Genomic DNA, 16,337 nt, shown 5'->3' on the forward strand with positions numbered 1-16,337 from the left:
ACAAAGCATCTCCAAAACTCCAACATATTCTCCATTACTGCACAACAAGTAACTTTTAATTTATGCTCTACTGGCTACTCACAATTCAATTGATAAACATAGTTGACTTCCTGACTAAGATTTACAAGATAATCATAGATTGCTTCAAACCAACAATCTCCGTGGGATTCGACCCTTACTCATGTAAGGTATTACTTGGACGACCCAGTGCACTTGCTGGTTAGTGGTACGAGTTGTGAAAAGTGTGATTCACAATTCGTGCACCAGAACCCAATTCATTCATTCATTATATCTACAAAAGAATGGAAAGAGTTTACCATTGTGGGGTGTCTCCCACCAAGCACTTTTAGTTTAAGTCCTTAAGTTGGACAATTGGGAGGCTCCATGTCAAGGTGGTTTATGCTTGTATCCATCCTTGAACCTCCAAGAGTTCTTATCCTTCAGTCGGTCTTCAGAAATTCCAACCATCTTCACCAAGCTTGGGTGAGGTTCTTTCCAAGATATGAGCTCCCAAAATTGATTTTCATGTTGTGATCCAGGGTCCCATATCTTATCTTCACACCCATCTTTGAATTGATCACCTTGATTCTGTCCGGGTGATAAGAAAGCCGAATTCTCATGAAAGCACCAAACTACCCTCCTCGATCCGTTTAATTGAGCACTACTCCAATCTATGCTCTTCAATTCTGAGCTTCTAACCATAATGAATCTAGATTTACAATGCCAACCACTAAACATTCTCCTTTTTCATTTAATTCCACAAAGCGCCCTAAGTTGGCCATCCGTCTCAAGCAGACCAAATTCAAGTGGAATGATGAAGCTGAGAGTTAGAAGTCTTACCCACTCAAACAAAGGATTGGATGACAACCTAGGTGGAGGAGTTCCCAATGATCTTGACAAAGCACACTCCACTCCTGTCAATCCTCTTCTAGAGGCTTCCACCACTTGGCAAGGTTTTTCAAGTTCCTCCTCTTGCCAAGCTTCCTCAATTTCGCTTTCTTCTTCACCAATTTCTTCTATCTCTTCCCCATCACTCTCATCATAGATAGGAGGTCTAGTGAAGTCTACCTCATCATCAAGTCTAAGCATATTGGGGAAGGACTCTTCAAACTCGAAAGGGTCATATGTTGATGCAGAATCATCGTATATAAGGGAGCTTGTTGCTTGAAATACTTCTTCCAATTCTTCTCTCACAATAGGCCTTGGAGGTTGCACATCCTCCTCAACATTGCATTTTAGTCCACTGGGAGAAGGCTCAACAAGATCGTCAAGAGGATTGATTAGTATGGGCAAAAAATCACTAATGATGGAATCCACTTCTTGATCAATTTCCTTCAACTCTCTATCCACTTCTGCAACATCACTCTCCTCTTTAACATCCCTTCCAGACTCCGTGGAAGAGGGCTCTTCAACTTGAGATTCCTTTATGTGCTCAACATATCCTAAACATCTACCCACTACTTATTTTCATCCTCTTCTTGTCGCCTTAAGATATGAGATTCAAGATCTCTCAGTTCTAACAGGAGGGTTTCATCTGGAGGTGATGGTAGAAGAGAGGGTTCATTGTTTGAGAAAAGGTTGTTGTAATTGGAAGGTGGTTCATTAATGAGCGGATAATTTATATGCTTTTTAGCATTGTTTTTACATAGTTTTCAGTATGATTTAGTTAGTTTTTAGTATATTTTTATTAGTTTTTAATTAAAATTCACATTTCTGGACTTTACTATGAGTTTGTGTGTTTTTATGTAATTTCAGGTATTTTCTGGCTGAAATTGAGGGACCTGAGCAAAAATCATATTCAGAGGTTGAAGAAGGACTGTAGATGTTGTTGGATTCTGACCTCCCTGCACTCAAAGTGGATTTTCTGGAGCTACAGAACTCCAAATGGCGCGACTCCAATTGCGTTGGAAAGTAGACATCCAGGGCTTTCCAGAAATATATAATAGTCCATACTTTGCCCGAGTTTAAATGACGAAAAATGGCGTTGAACGCCAGTTCCATGTTGCAGTCTAGCGTTCAGCGACAGAAACAAGTTGCAAAGTGGAGTTCAACGCCAGAAACACGTCACAAACTGGCGTTCAACTCCAAAAATGACCTCTCCACGTGAAAGCTTTATGCTCAGCCCAAGCACACACCAAGTGGGCCCCGGAAGTGGATTTCTACATCAATTACTTATTTCTGTAAACCCTAGTAACTAGTTTAGTATAAATAGGACTTTTTACTATTGTATTTACATCTTCGGATCATCTTTAGTTTCATCTTTAGATCACGTTTGGGGGCTGGCCATTTGGCCATGCCTGAACCTCATCACTTATGTATTTTGAACGGTAGAGTTTCTACACACCAGAGATTAAGGTGTGGAGCTCTGCTGTTCCTCACGAATTAATACAAGGTACTACTGTTTTTCTATTCAATTCAACTTATTCCGCTTCTAAGATATTCATTCGCACTTCAACATGAATGTGATGATCGTGACACTCATCATCATTCCCTCCTAAGTCTTCTATTTTATTTGTCTAGTTGCTTGAGGACAAGCAACAGTTTAAGTTTGGTGTTGTGATGAGCGGATATTTTATACGCTTTTTGGGGATAATTTCATATAGTATAGAGTATGTTTTAGTTAGTTTTTAGTCTATTTCTAGTAGTTTTTAGGAAAAATTCATATTTCTGGACTTTACTATGAGTTGTGTGTTTTTCTGTAATTTTAGGTATTTTTCTGGCTGAAATTGAAGGAGCTGAGCAAAAATCTGATTCAGGCTAAAAAAGGACTGCTAATGCTGTTGGATTCTGACCTCCCTGCACTCAAATTGGATTTTCTGGAGCTACAGAACTCGAAATTGCATGCTTCTAATTGCATTGGAAAGTAGACATCCAGGGCTTTCCAGCAATATATAATAGTCCATACTCTGCACAAGGATAGATGACGTAAACTGGCGTTCAACGCCAGTTCTCTGCCCAATTCTGGCGTCCAGCGCCAGAAAAGGATCAAAAACTGGAGTTGAACGCCCAAACTGGCATAAAAACTGGCGTTCAACTCCACAAATAGCCTCTGCACGTGAATTGCTTAAATCTCAGCCCCAGCACACACCAAGTGGGCCCCAGAAGTGGACCTCTGCACCATCCATCATAGTCCACTCATATTTTGTAACCCTAGGCTACTAGTTTAGTATTTAAACAACTTTTAGAGACTTATTTTGTATCTCATGACATTTCAGATCTAAACTTTGTATTCTCTGACGGCATGAGTCTCTAAACCCCATTGTTGGGGGTGAGGAGCTCTGCTGTGTCTCAATGAATTAATGCAAGTATTTCTGTTTTCCATTCAAACACGCTTGTTCCTATCTAAGATGTTCATGCGCGCTTAACTGTGATGGAGGTGATGAGCTTCTTCGTGGTATAAGTTAGAACCCATGGATGGCCATTCTTGAGATCCGGAAAGTTTAAACCTTGTCTGTGGTATTCCGAGTAGGATCCGAGAAGGGATGGCTGTGACGAGCTTTAAACTCACGAGTGCTGGGCATAGTGACAGACGCAAAAGGATGGTGAATCCTATTCCAGTATGATCGAGAACCTCCAGATGATTAGCCATGCAGTGACAGCGTATCGGACCATTTTCACAGAGAGGACAGGATGTAGCCACTGACAACGGTGATGCTTGCCATGGAAAGGAGTGGGAAGGATTGGATGAAGACAGCAGGAAAGCAGAGGTTCAGAGGAACGAAAGCATCTCTATACGCTTATCTGAAATTCTCACCAATGAATTACATAAATACCACTATCCTATTTTATATTTTAGTTATCTTTTACTTATCAGTTCATAAATTCAGTTGAATCCGCCTGACTGAGATTTACAAGGTGACCATAGCTTGCTTCATACCAACAATCTTCGTGGGATCGACCCTTACTCACGTAAGGTTTATTACTTGGACGACCCAGTGCACTTGCTGGTTAGTTGCACGAAGTTGTGAAACAAAATTAAGAATATGAACGTGTGTATGAAGTTTTTAGCGCCGTTACCAAGGAAGTAAAGATCACGATTTCGCACACCATTCATATTGGTAAAATTCTTGAGGTGATGTGTGTGGACTTTGTGGTTCTTGGGCGTATTGGTGTTGGAATGTTGGATATGGGTTGGAATCCTATGGAGGTGGATGTAGAAGGTTTGTGAGTGTGGTGGGGGGCTATGTTGAGAAGGGGGTTCATATGCATATGATGGTTGTGGTTGGCGACCACAATGAGGGTCATCACACACATTAGGTTGGTATGCATCTTGGAGTGGTTCTTGCTCATAGTACATTGGTGGAGGTTGATGCCATGGAGGTTGAGCAAATGCTTGAGGCTCCTCCCACCCTTGGTTGTTCCTTCCTTGATGCATGTTACCATTGTAATTTCCATCTCCTACAACATAGTTAGAACCACACTCATAGCCAAAAGGATGAGAATTTATAGTGTCAAGAGAAAATATAAAAAAACAAAGTTAACAAGAAATAAAGGAAACTAAGTATTACAACTAGGAAAAACCAACAAGCAGATCAAAAATCAAGCTATTCACAATATAGACAATAGCCAATAACATAGCACCATTACAATCCCCGGCAATGGTGTCATTTTGATGATGAGGATTTTGCTCGATGGTCTAGATTTTTCTTCTTATAGAAAAGAATTACTTCGTTTTAAGCATAGCTCCAAACCAACAAACAATTCTCACATAAAAAAATTGGTTTTGTCACAAGTACAAACCCCAATAAGAATTAACCGAAGTATTTAGACTCCGGGTCGTCTCACAAGGGATTGCAATGAAATGGTCAATTATTGGCTATGAAGGGGAAAAGGGGTTTGGTTTATAAAAGGGTAATAATATAAATGACAAGAAGAGTAAAGAGAGCAATAAAAGAGGACAAGTAATAAAGAGAAACAATTATTAAAGAGAGACATTCATGGCAAGGATTGAGATCATAGGCTTTCCATCATAGTCACTAATAATAATAATTAGCAAGAATTTATCTTATTACGTCATCTCCAACGATGGAAGAAGGTATGATTTATCTTCCATGAGAGAAAGTCAAATAAGACTAGCTAATCTCAATCCAAATGTCCCAATCAACTCACTAATTAAATTAGCAAGAGATTAGAGTCAATGGAAATAATATTAACTAATAACTCTAGATCACCAATCCAAATTGGGTGTTAATGACTCAAGATTGCCCAATTACTCTTCCCAAGCCAAGAATGCTCAAAATCTACTCTAAAGCCCAACCAAGCATTTTGTCAAACACTTCGTGGGTACAAAAGGAAAGCATGGTAAAAGTGCAAGAACAATAAAATCTAACAACCACCAAATTGTAAAGAAAGTAAATCAACAACTCAAATCATCAATGAAAAGAACATCAAACATTAGATTTCATTCAATGTAAACAAATTCCAACATGAGCATTCATAAACATAAAAGAGACATAAAAGTAAAATTGGCAAGAGAACTAAGAAGAATAGGCATCTCGAAGACTTATATCTTACATCACTGGGCACTGTTACCATACTGAGAACCTCCGGTTCTCATTCCATATTCTATTGTTATTTTTTAGATGCAGGTCGCAACCCACCTCGGTGAGTTGCTTTGGTGGTGACAAAGCGGAGGATCTCTATCTTGTTTTGAAGTCTTTTGAGTATTTTGTTTAAGATCTCTCACGTTTGTATTTATTTTTGCCTAGAGGCTCACTTTGAGAGAAAGTTTGTATAAGCTGTTTTATCTATTTAAACTCTCTATCCGGCTTAAACTCCACAAGCGGCGGCTAGATCCTTATAGCTATTATCCATTGATATCTCTATATGTGTTGATATCTGTATGTTTATCTTGTGCCTTAAGTTGTGGCTTCGTGTGAACGTTTCTCGTTTCTGTAACTCTGTTTTTGAGCTTATTTCTTCATTGGGCTTCTAGAATTATTATTTCTTTCTATATAAATTTATGTATAAGCTTTAGGATTGTCGTAACCTCTTATTAACCTTTGCTTTACGGTTAGAGGTAAGGCTTAGGGTAATTAGGGTGTTACATATACAATAACCAATAACAAGCACACATTGCAACTCCCCGGCAACGGCGCCAAAAACTTGATGGATGGATTTGTGTTGATCTAGAATTCCTCAATACATTGAATCACTTCGTTGCAAGTATAGTCTAGACCAACAATGGATCCTCCATCAAAGTTTAATTTGGTTATCACAAGTTCAACCCAATAAAAATAACTGAGAGTATTTTTCCCGGGTCGTTCTCCCTAAGAATCACAATTGAGTGCTCAATTATTGGTTATGAGTTTCACGGGGTGGGTTGATAAAAGGAAAAAAAAATGACAAGAAACGTAAAATCAAGCAACTAAATATAACAACTAATAAAAAGAGGCATTCATGGCAAGGATTGAGAACCTAGGCTTTCTATCCTAGTCATTAATGATCATACAACAATTAACCAGAGCTAATCTTATTTAGTCATCTTCAACATCGAAAGAAGGTATAATGTTATCTTCAACATAGGAAAAAAGTCAAACAGGACTAGTTAATCTCAATCCAAAAATCCTAATCAACTTACTAATTGAATTAGCAAGAGATTAGAGTCAATGGAAATAATATTAACTAATAACTCTAGATCACCAATCCAAATTGGGTGTTAATGACTCAAGATTGCCCAATTACTCTTTCGAAGCTAAGAATGCTCAAAATCTACTCTAAAGCCCAACCAAGCATTTTGTCAAACACTTCGTGGGTACAAAAGGAAAGCATGGTAAAAGTGCAAGAACAATAAAATCTAACAACCACCAAATTGTAAAGAAAGTAAATCAACAACTCAAATCATCAATGAAAAGAACATCAAACATTAGATTTCATTCAATGTAAACAAATTCCAACATGAGCATTCATAAACATAAAAGAGACATAAAAGTAAAATTGGCAAGAGAACTAAGAAGAATAGAGTAGTAGAAACAAGAAATTATGAAGGAACCAAGATAAAATTGAGTAATTAATTCAAGATCCAAGACAATTTATCCTAAACCTAACCTAATTCTAGAGAGAAGAGGGAGCTTCTCTCTCTAGAAAACTAACTAAAGGCTCATGTTGACTAACTAATTGCCCCCCAGCGTTTTGCCTTTAAGTGGGTCACGTGTGAGTATCGGCACGTACGCGCCATGTGCGTGTGCGGGTCGATTGGCTGTTTCTTCATCCGCGCATACGCGTCATGTACGCGTGCGCGTCTCTATGCGAAGCCACTTCTGCACGCGTGCGCCTAATACGCGTGCGCGCCCATCGATGCATTTCCAATTCTTGTTTCCTCATGCATTCTCCACTTTTTATGCTTTTCTCCTCATTTCTTCCATCCAATACTTGCCTCATGAACCTAAAATCACTCAACAAACATATCAAGGTATCGAATGGAATTAAAGTGAGTTAAAATCACCAATTTAAGGGCCTAAAATGCATGTTTTTTACAACTAAGCACAAATCAGGGGAGAATTGCAAAACCATGCTTTTTCATTGAATAAATGTGGGAAAGGTGATAAAATCCCCTAAATATAAGCACAAAATAAACCACAAAATTGGGATTTATCACCTTGCTTGTCCCCAAGAAAGCTCTAAACATAAGAGAAAATGAAATGAAACAGAGAAGTATGCATGTCCTTATTTAGCAGATAATTGAACTTGGTTCATGGGGTTTTATGCAGACAAATGTAGCTCAATTATTCTTAGCTATTTGATATGAAATGTTTCCTTAAAGGTTCACTAGAGTTGCTGTTATTCTGCCTTGCTTTTTGATTGATCCCTGTTAGCTTTTTCTTTCTTTCTTTTTCTTAGAAAGCTTATTTGTTAATGAAAGCTTGGTGGCAAGTGTTGTAGCAGCCTTTTGGCTTAGTTTTTGCTCAACACTTCTTCACCACACACACTTGGCTCACAATTTCTTCCTAGGAACATTGATGCCCAGCATCTCTTTGGATTACTAAATGCTTTGTAAATAGGTTGCTCTTGATAGTGGACTTTTAGTTGGCAATCCCAGATTAGTTAATTCAGGTGGCCAAGTTTCAAAATACTCCTCAGAACCTACTTGTCCAAGCATATCCTAGCACAGAAACACCACAAGCATATGTCCTAGGGTCCAAGCTATTGCTGTCTAGCCTTATTGTTTGTTTCTTTGCCCATTTTTGGCTTTTCTCTTTCTTTTTCTTTCTTATTTGGCTTCATTCTCAAAGGGCATTCATTGATAACAGACTTTATAGTAGCAAGCTAACTCACACTTCAGAGAACATGTTATTATGCAGCTTTTGTTATTTGAGCTAACCATTAAATCAAACAAGCACCACCACTGAATTTCATTCTAATTTCTACAACATTGGACAATCACTTTTCTAAATCAAACATTTTTCTTTTATTTATGTGGAAGGGAAACAAAACAAAATTCAAGCTAATGAGAAATGACAAGCAAAATATGCAGGCTAGCATTCTTAGCAAACATCTCCACTTGCACTTAATTGAGCACTTCAGCAAGACATATAAGAATTTTTCAGATTAAAAATACTTCATAGCAACAAGGATTAAGTGTCAATACAACCTGTTGGGAGTGTCTCTCAGCTTTTCCTTCTGTCATCGTTATTTCTATCTGTTGCTCCTCCTTTGGATGATGATGCAGATCCCTCTCACAGATTGAATGTTTTCCTGCATAATCCTTAGAAGTTGCTTGTTTCTCAAGCCCTTGAGCAAATGGTTAGCATGCATAAATTGATTGTGGCTTTTAAACTTACTTTGGTGTGTGAACACCAAACTTAGTCCCTTGCAAATGTTTCTTATGTATCAAGTTAACCATATGTGAAACCCTTCTGTCTTTGCTAAAGGCAATATAACTAAAAACTAGAAAAAAAAAGAAACAATGGTTAAATAGTTTCTCTGATTGCTTGGAGCTAGCAACCCTTTATGCAGAAGGTGAAAATGTGTTTTCAAATGAGATTTTGGTGAAACACCAAACTTAGCATCCTTCATTCTCCCTTAAATTATTTTGGTGTGCAACACCAAACTTAGCTCCTTGTAATACATACAAAACTACTCAACCTTTCTATTGAAATAGCTATGAAAAGAAAACTACCTCAGGTTGGGTTGCCTCCCAATAAGCGCATCTTTATTGTCACTAGCTTGACATCCTTCATTCTTGCTCAGCTCAGGTTCTGAACCTCCTTTTCTTTGTCACATTGACCTCCCAAGTAAGGCTTTGCTCTGTGACCGTTTGCTGTGAAATGGCTTTTTGTTGCTTCATCTAACAATTCAAGGCTTCCATAGGGGAAAACCTTTGTCACCAAGTAAGGACCAGTCCATTTGGATTTGAGCTTGCCAGGGAAGACTTTGAGCCTGGAGTTGTATAAGTGTACTTGTTGTCCTGGTTTGAACTCCTTCCTTGATATCTTCCTGTCATGCTACCTCTTAGCTTTTTCCTTGTATATCTTGGCATTTTCATAGGCTTCTAGCCTAAACTCGTCCAACTCATTTAGTTTCAGTAGTCTCTTCTCCCCTGCTGCCTGAGAATCAAGGTTGAGAAGTTTAGTGGCCCAGAAAGCTTTGTGCTCAAGCTCTACAGGGAGGTGACAAGATTTGCCATATAGCAGCTAAAAGGGGGATTTTCCAATAGGAGTTTTGAATACTATCCTATATGCCCAGAGTGCATCTTCTAGCTTTCTAGCCCAATCTTTTCTGGTGGCTCCCACAGTCTTCTCTAAAATCCTCTTCAACTCCTTATTTGCAAGCTCAGCTTGGCCATTAGTCTGAGGGTGGTATGGTGTGGCTACTTTATGAATCATTTCATATTTGTGAAGGAGTTTCTCCATCAGCTTGTTGCAAAAATGACCACCACCATCACTGACAAGTCCCTTAGGCACTCCATATCTAGTGAAAATGTGCTTATTCAAGATTTGAAGAACAATTTGTGCATCACATGTGGTTGTGGCTATTGCTTCCACCCACTTTGAGACATACTCCACTGCTACGAAAATGTATTTGAAAGAGTAAGAAGGAGGAAAAGGCCCCATGAAATCAATGCCCCAAAGATCAAATAGCTCCACTTCAAGAATGAAATTTTGAGGCATCTCATTCCTTCTTGTCAATCCTCCAGTTCTTTGGCATTCATTACATTAGTGAACAAACTCTCTGGCATCCTTGAAGATGGTTGGCCAATAAAATCCACTCTGCAGTATTTTAGCAGCTGTTCTCTCTGGTCCAAAGTGTCCACCATAGGCTGAACCATGACAATGCCACAATCTATCTTTCATTTCATTTTCAGGGACACACCTCCTAATTATTCCATCAGAGCATCTCTTGAATAAGAAAGGTTCGTCCCACAAAAACTTCCTTGCTTCATTGAGTAGCTTTTCCACTTGTTGTTTCGAAAATTCTTGAGGTATCTTCCTTCCCACTTTGTATTTTGCTATGTCAGCAAACCAAGGTGCTTGCTGAACTTGGAAAAGGTGCTCATCAGGGAATTTTTCATTCACTTGCTGTGGTATATCTTGATTGGCTTCTTGTGGCACTCTTGATAAATGATCTGCTACTTGATTCTCACTCCCCTTCCTATCTCTCACTTCAATGTCGAATTCTTGTAGCAGCAGCACCCACCTAATAAGCCTTGGCTTTGAATCCTGTTTATTCATTAGATACTTGAGAGTAGCATGGTCAGTGTATACTATAACCTTTGAACCAATCAAGTATTTTCTAAACTTATCAAATGAATATACAATTGCCAAAAGCTCATTCTCAGTGGTGGTATAATTTTTCTGTGTTTTATTTAACACCTTGCTAGCATAATATATGACATGGTACAGCTTGTCTTTCTTTTGCCCCAACACAGCACCAATTGCAAAGTCACTTGCATCACACATAAGTTCAAAATGTAGTTTCCAATCAGGGGGTGTGATAATTAGTGCTGTAATGAGTTTTTTCTTTAAAGTTTCAAAGGCATGCTTGCAACTGTCATAAAAAATGAAAGGGCTATCAATCATTAGCAAATTGCTCAATGGTTTTGCTATTTTTGAAAAATCTTTGATGAACCTTCTGTAAAAGCCAGCATACCCAAGAAAACTCCTTACTGCTTTCACATTAACAGGTATAGAAAGCTTTTCAATGATTTCTATTTTAGCTTTATCAACTTCTATACCTTTGCTTGGCACTTTATGCCCAAGAACTATCCCTTCAGGAACCATGAAATGGCATTTCTCCCAGTTCAATACCAGGTTAGTTTCTTGGCATCTTTTCAAAACAAGAGTTAAATGATGCAAACAAGTGTTAAATGAATTGCCAAAGACAGAAAAATCATCCAAAAAGGCTTCTAAAGACTTTTCTACCATGTCAGAGAAAATGTAAAGCATACACCTTTGAAAGGTGGCAGGAGCATTGCACAGACCAAAGGACATCCTTCTGTAAGCAAAAACTCCAAACGGACAGGTGAAGAAAGTCTTTTCTTGATCCTTGGGATCCACCACTATTTGATTGTACCCAGAGTACCCATCCAAGAAGCAATAATAGGCATGGCCAGCCAATCTTTCCAGCATCTGGTCAATGAATGGGAGAGGAAAGTGATCTTTCCTTGTAGCATCATTCAATCTTCTATAATCTATGCACATCCTCCATCTAGTCACTGTTCTGGTAGGGATCAACTCATTCTTCTCATTGGTGATAACTGTCATTCCTCCTTTTCTTGGTACAACTTAAACTGGACTCACCCATGAGCTATCAGAGATTGGAAAGATTATCCCAGCATTCCATAGCTTCATGACTTCTTTTTGAACCACCTTCTTCATGGCTGGGTTGAGCCTTCTTTAGGGTTGAACTATAGGTTTTGACTCTTCCTCCAATAGAATTTTATGCATACAAATGGCAGGGCTGATGCCTTTGATATCCTTAATTGTCCAACCCAAGGCTGTCTTGTGAGCTTTTAACACTTCAATCAACTTTGTTTCTTCTTCCATGTCCAAGGAGGAGTTTATGATCACTGGCAGGGCCTCTGCTTCTCCAAGGAACAGGTATTTGAGGTGAAGGGGAAGAGGCTTCAACTCCTGTTTTGGCTTCTCTTTTTCCTTTTCTTCAATGGAGTTCTCTACCACTTCCTCTCCTTGTTCCTCCTGGTTGTCATCTTCCAGTAACTCCTCCTTCACTTCTTCTTCCTGTTGCTCATGACAATTGGCTTCTGACGTTTCTCCTACCAGACTTTCTATCATATCCACCTTCATGTAGTTCTCTTGCTCAGGGGGATGTTGCATTGATTTGAAAACATTAATGACCATTTACTCACTGTGCACCCTGAAGATCATTTCTCCCTTTTCCACATCGATAATAGCTCTTGCTGTAGCTAGAAATGGTCTTTCCAAGATAATTGAGTTGTTTTCTTCCTCTTCTATGTCCAGGATCACAAAGTCTACAGGGAAGATAAACTCTCCAACCTTCACTAATAGATTTTCTACAACTCCATTGGGTGTCTTGATTGATCTATCAGCCATCACCAATGACATCCTGGTAGGTTTGATTTCTTCTATAGCAAGCTTTCTCATCATTGAGAGGGGCATCAAGTTGATACTAGCACCTAGGTCACAGAGAGCTTTCTCTAATATCATCTTGCCTATGGTGCATGAAACCACAAAGCTCCCTGGATCTTTGAGCTTTGGTGGGATACCTCTTTGGATCACAGCGCTGCATTCTTCAGTGAGCATAATGGTTTCCTTCTCATGCCAACTTCTCTTTCTGTTGATGAGCTCTTTCAAGAATTTTGCATATAGAGGCATCTGCTCTAACGCTTCAGCAAGTGGGATATTAATCTCCACCTTCTTGAAGACTTCAAGGAACTTGAGGAAGTGTTGATCCTTGGTTTTCCTGTTGAACCTTTGAGGATATGGCAGAGGAGGTGTGAAAGTCTTCTCCACCTACTTCTTTCTTGGAGATGGTTCCTCTATTACTTGCTTCCTTTCCCTTGAATTTTGTGGCTGGTCATCTTTCTCTTTAAGCTTCTCTTTGTCCTTCTTGCTTGCTGTCATCTCTTCCTTGTTGTTAGCCTCATTTTTCTCAGATAGCTCTTTGTCATTCTCCTTCGGCTTCTTATTGGCTTCAGTGTTACTCACCAAGCTTTTTTCACTCATCAGTTGGATGGCTTTGCATTCTTCTTTAGGATTTGGAATGGTATCACTTGGGAGTGAGCTTGTTGGCCTTTCAATTATTGCCTGCTTGGACAGTTGTCCAATCTGCCTCTCTAGATTTCTCATTGAGGCTTCATAATTCTTGCTTGTCAGTTCCTGATGCTTCATCATTTTTTCCATTAGTATCTCTAGGTTTGAGATTCTTTGGGTGTCTTGTGGTATTTGTGACAGGTTGTGGGGTGTTGAAGGTGCATGATAGGTGTTTTGGTTGGTGGTTGGGTTATTGGGTGGATAATAGCTGGAATTTGGGAAGTTGTTTTAGGGTTTTCAGTATGGATTGTGGTTAGTGTTTTGCTGGTTGTGGTTGTTTGTGTTTCTTGAGTTGTTTTGGGTTGAATTTTTCTACCAGGGCTTTTGGTTTTGAGTATGGTTATCTCCCCATCTTAGGTTTAGATGGTTCTTCCAGGATGGATTGTAGATGTCACCATAAACTTCATTTTGGCCTGAGCCTTAGTTGTGCACATATTGAATTTGTTCCTGCTACTGATCTTCTTGGTTTTCTTCATTTTCCCCCATGTGGATGATGGTTGGCTTATACTTGCTGCTGCAACTTGGAGACTATCAATCCTCTTAGCCATCTGCTCAAATTATTGCTGGATTTGCTGTTGCATCACCTTGTGTTGAGCTAGGATAGTGTCTACTCCTTCCAACTCCAGCACTCCCTTTCTTTGAGCTGGTTGGCATTGCCTTTGATGAGCAAAGAAGTATTGATTGTTTGCCACCTTATCAATGAGGTTTTGGGCTTCCTCTGCTGTCTTCATTAATTGTAGTGAGCCTCCTGCTGAATGATCTAGTGCTTCTTGAGCTTTCAGAGTCAATCCTTCATAGAAATTTTAAAGGATGTCCCATTCATTGAACATTTCAAGGGGACATTTTCTAATCAAGGCTTTGTATCTCTCTCAAGCCTCATAGAGGGATTCTGCATCCATTTGTGTGAAGGTTTGCACCTCTGTCTTCAATCTGATAATCCTTTGAGGTGGGTAGGACTTGGCTAGGGACTTATTCACTAGATCCTCCCAGCTAGTGATGCTTCCTTGTGGGAAGGCTTCAAGCCATTGAGCAGCCTTGTCCCTCAATGAGAATGGAAACACCAACAGTTTGTATATGTCTGGATGCATACCATTAGACTTTATTATGTCACAAATCCTCAAAAAGGTGGATAAGTGTTGGTTTGGATCTTCCAGAGGGCTTCCTCCATATGAGTAATTATTCTGTACCAAAGTGATGAGTTAGGGCTTCAATTTAAAGTTATTTGTATTGACATTTGGGGTAAGGATGCTACTCCCACAATGCCTTGGGTTAGCAAATGTATATGAAGCCAAAACTCTCCTCTGGGGCTGACCATTGTTGTTGGCCACTCCCACTGTTGGATTTGTTGGATTTGTTGAATGTTCCTCTATTTCTTGAAATTCTTCTTCAAAAGGCTCTTCTTCTCCAACAATTCCTTTCCCTCTTGCTTCTCTTCTTAGTCTTCTAAGAGTCATAGAACCAGAAAACAAAAGCAATTCACTCTACTAATAGAGTGAAGTTAGTGTTAGCTTAAGAAAAAATTCAAACAGTTAATATGCTTAGTAAAAATAAAAAGAAAAAGTGCTTAATCTAGACCACCATCTTACTTAATCATTGTCAATCTAGATCAATCCCCGGCAACGGCACCAAAAACTTGATGGGTGGAAATCAGATTCCACACCTAAACTCACCGGCAAGTGTACCGAGTTGCATCAAGTAGTAATTACTCACATGAGTGAAGTCGATCCCACAGGGATTGATGGATTGAGCAATTTTAGTTAGGTGATGAATTTAGTTAAGTAAACAGTTGATGATTTGAATGAAACTTGAATAACAGAAGCTAAATTGCATGAAAATAAAAGAGGGAGGGGAAATTGACAGAAAAGTAAAGTGCAGAAAGTAAATTGCATGAAACTTAAAGTGCAAGAAAACTAAATGACTGAATCTAAATTGCTGAGAAATGTAAATAGCTGAAGCTTAGAGTGTAAGAAATGTAAATTGCTTGAATAGTAAAGGGATGTGGGAGCTGGGATTTAGAATTCAACAAGAGAATGTAAAGAGAGATTAAGCAAAGAAGTAGAAGATGAACTAAGTTGCTGAAGATCTAAATAGAAAAGTAAAATTGCCTGAATATGTAATTCTAAGTTTGGTGAATGTGTAATTCTAAGTTTGGTGTTCCACCACAGATTTCATTAAGAACACGTTGCACCCTCAACATGACTAGTTATCATCTCCAAACAATCAGAGAAACTACTTAACAATTGTTTAGTTTCTAGTTCCTAGCATAGTCTGTTTTCTAGTTCATAGTTTGTTTTCTAGTTTATAGTTTGTTTCTTAATAAAAGCACTTGATGTTTCTTGCATGTATTCACTCTGCTGCATATAGAAGTAGGCAAGGAACTAAGTTTGGTGTTCCCACACCAACTTAAGTTCAGAAAATCACAAGCATACATGCAAGCTAACCATCTCTCAAGTGCTTAGGGAACAAACAACTTCCAATAACTTTGCAAGAAGTCAATCAATCTCTTGGAGGGTATGATGCACCATCATCCAAGGAGATAAAGAAGGATACAAAAGCTATGAATGATGATGGCAAGAAGAAAAGCTAGAAGATACTACCAAGAAGGTTGTATTGTTACTTAATTCCTGTTGCTGTGAAAAGTCTAAATTGGAAGTATAATTGTACCCCTACTGAGTAGTATCATTTTAGTTTATAATTTATTTGCATTCTGTTTGCCTATCTCTTTATTGTCATTTTGGGCTGCTAGTCTAAGTGATTATGCCATGCCATCTTGCTTAAGTCGTATGTTTTGTCCTCCATGCTTGAATAAAAGTAAATATTGTGAAATAGAGAAAGAGTAAAGGTCTATTTTGATGAGAGACAGAATAAGGTTATGTAGTGGTATATGCTTGTTCATTAGCTGATTTATGAATAAGGCTAGAGATTGGCATAACTTTGAGATATGAACTTGAGTTACATTCTATGAGACTTAACAAATGAAAGAGGTCCATAATAAAAGAAACGAAATGCAAGAGAAAGAAACAAAAAGGAATAAACAAGGCTGGGCACCAATGGCTTAAGATTTGGATATGCCTGTGATGCTTTTGTACAAAGATAAGCTTGGAT

The 16,337-nt window shown here is 38.7% G+C and overlaps 1 protein-coding gene across 1 annotated transcript; it reads right to left on the reverse strand.

Moving 5' to 3' along the window:
* On the reverse strand, positions 12,300–12,626 carry LOC107646744. Its single transcript, XM_016350906.1, has one exon. The coding sequence runs from the start codon at positions 12,624–12,626 to the stop codon at positions 12,300–12,302; it is 327 nt and encodes a 108-aa protein (XP_016206392.1).

The sequence above is a fragment of the Arachis ipaensis genome, chromosome B06 (assembly GCF_000816755.2).
Source record: "Arachis ipaensis cultivar K30076 chromosome B06, Araip1.1, whole genome shotgun sequence".
In the NCBI taxonomy this organism is placed as follows: domain Eukaryota; kingdom Viridiplantae; phylum Streptophyta; class Magnoliopsida; order Fabales; family Fabaceae; genus Arachis; species Arachis ipaensis.

What these genes read in the sequence shown, in the direction of transcription:
- LOC107646744 (XM_016350906.1), bottom strand. Translation starts at nt 12,626, where the DNA reads ATGATATTAGAGAAAGCTCTCTGTGACCTAGGTGCTAGTATCAACTTG.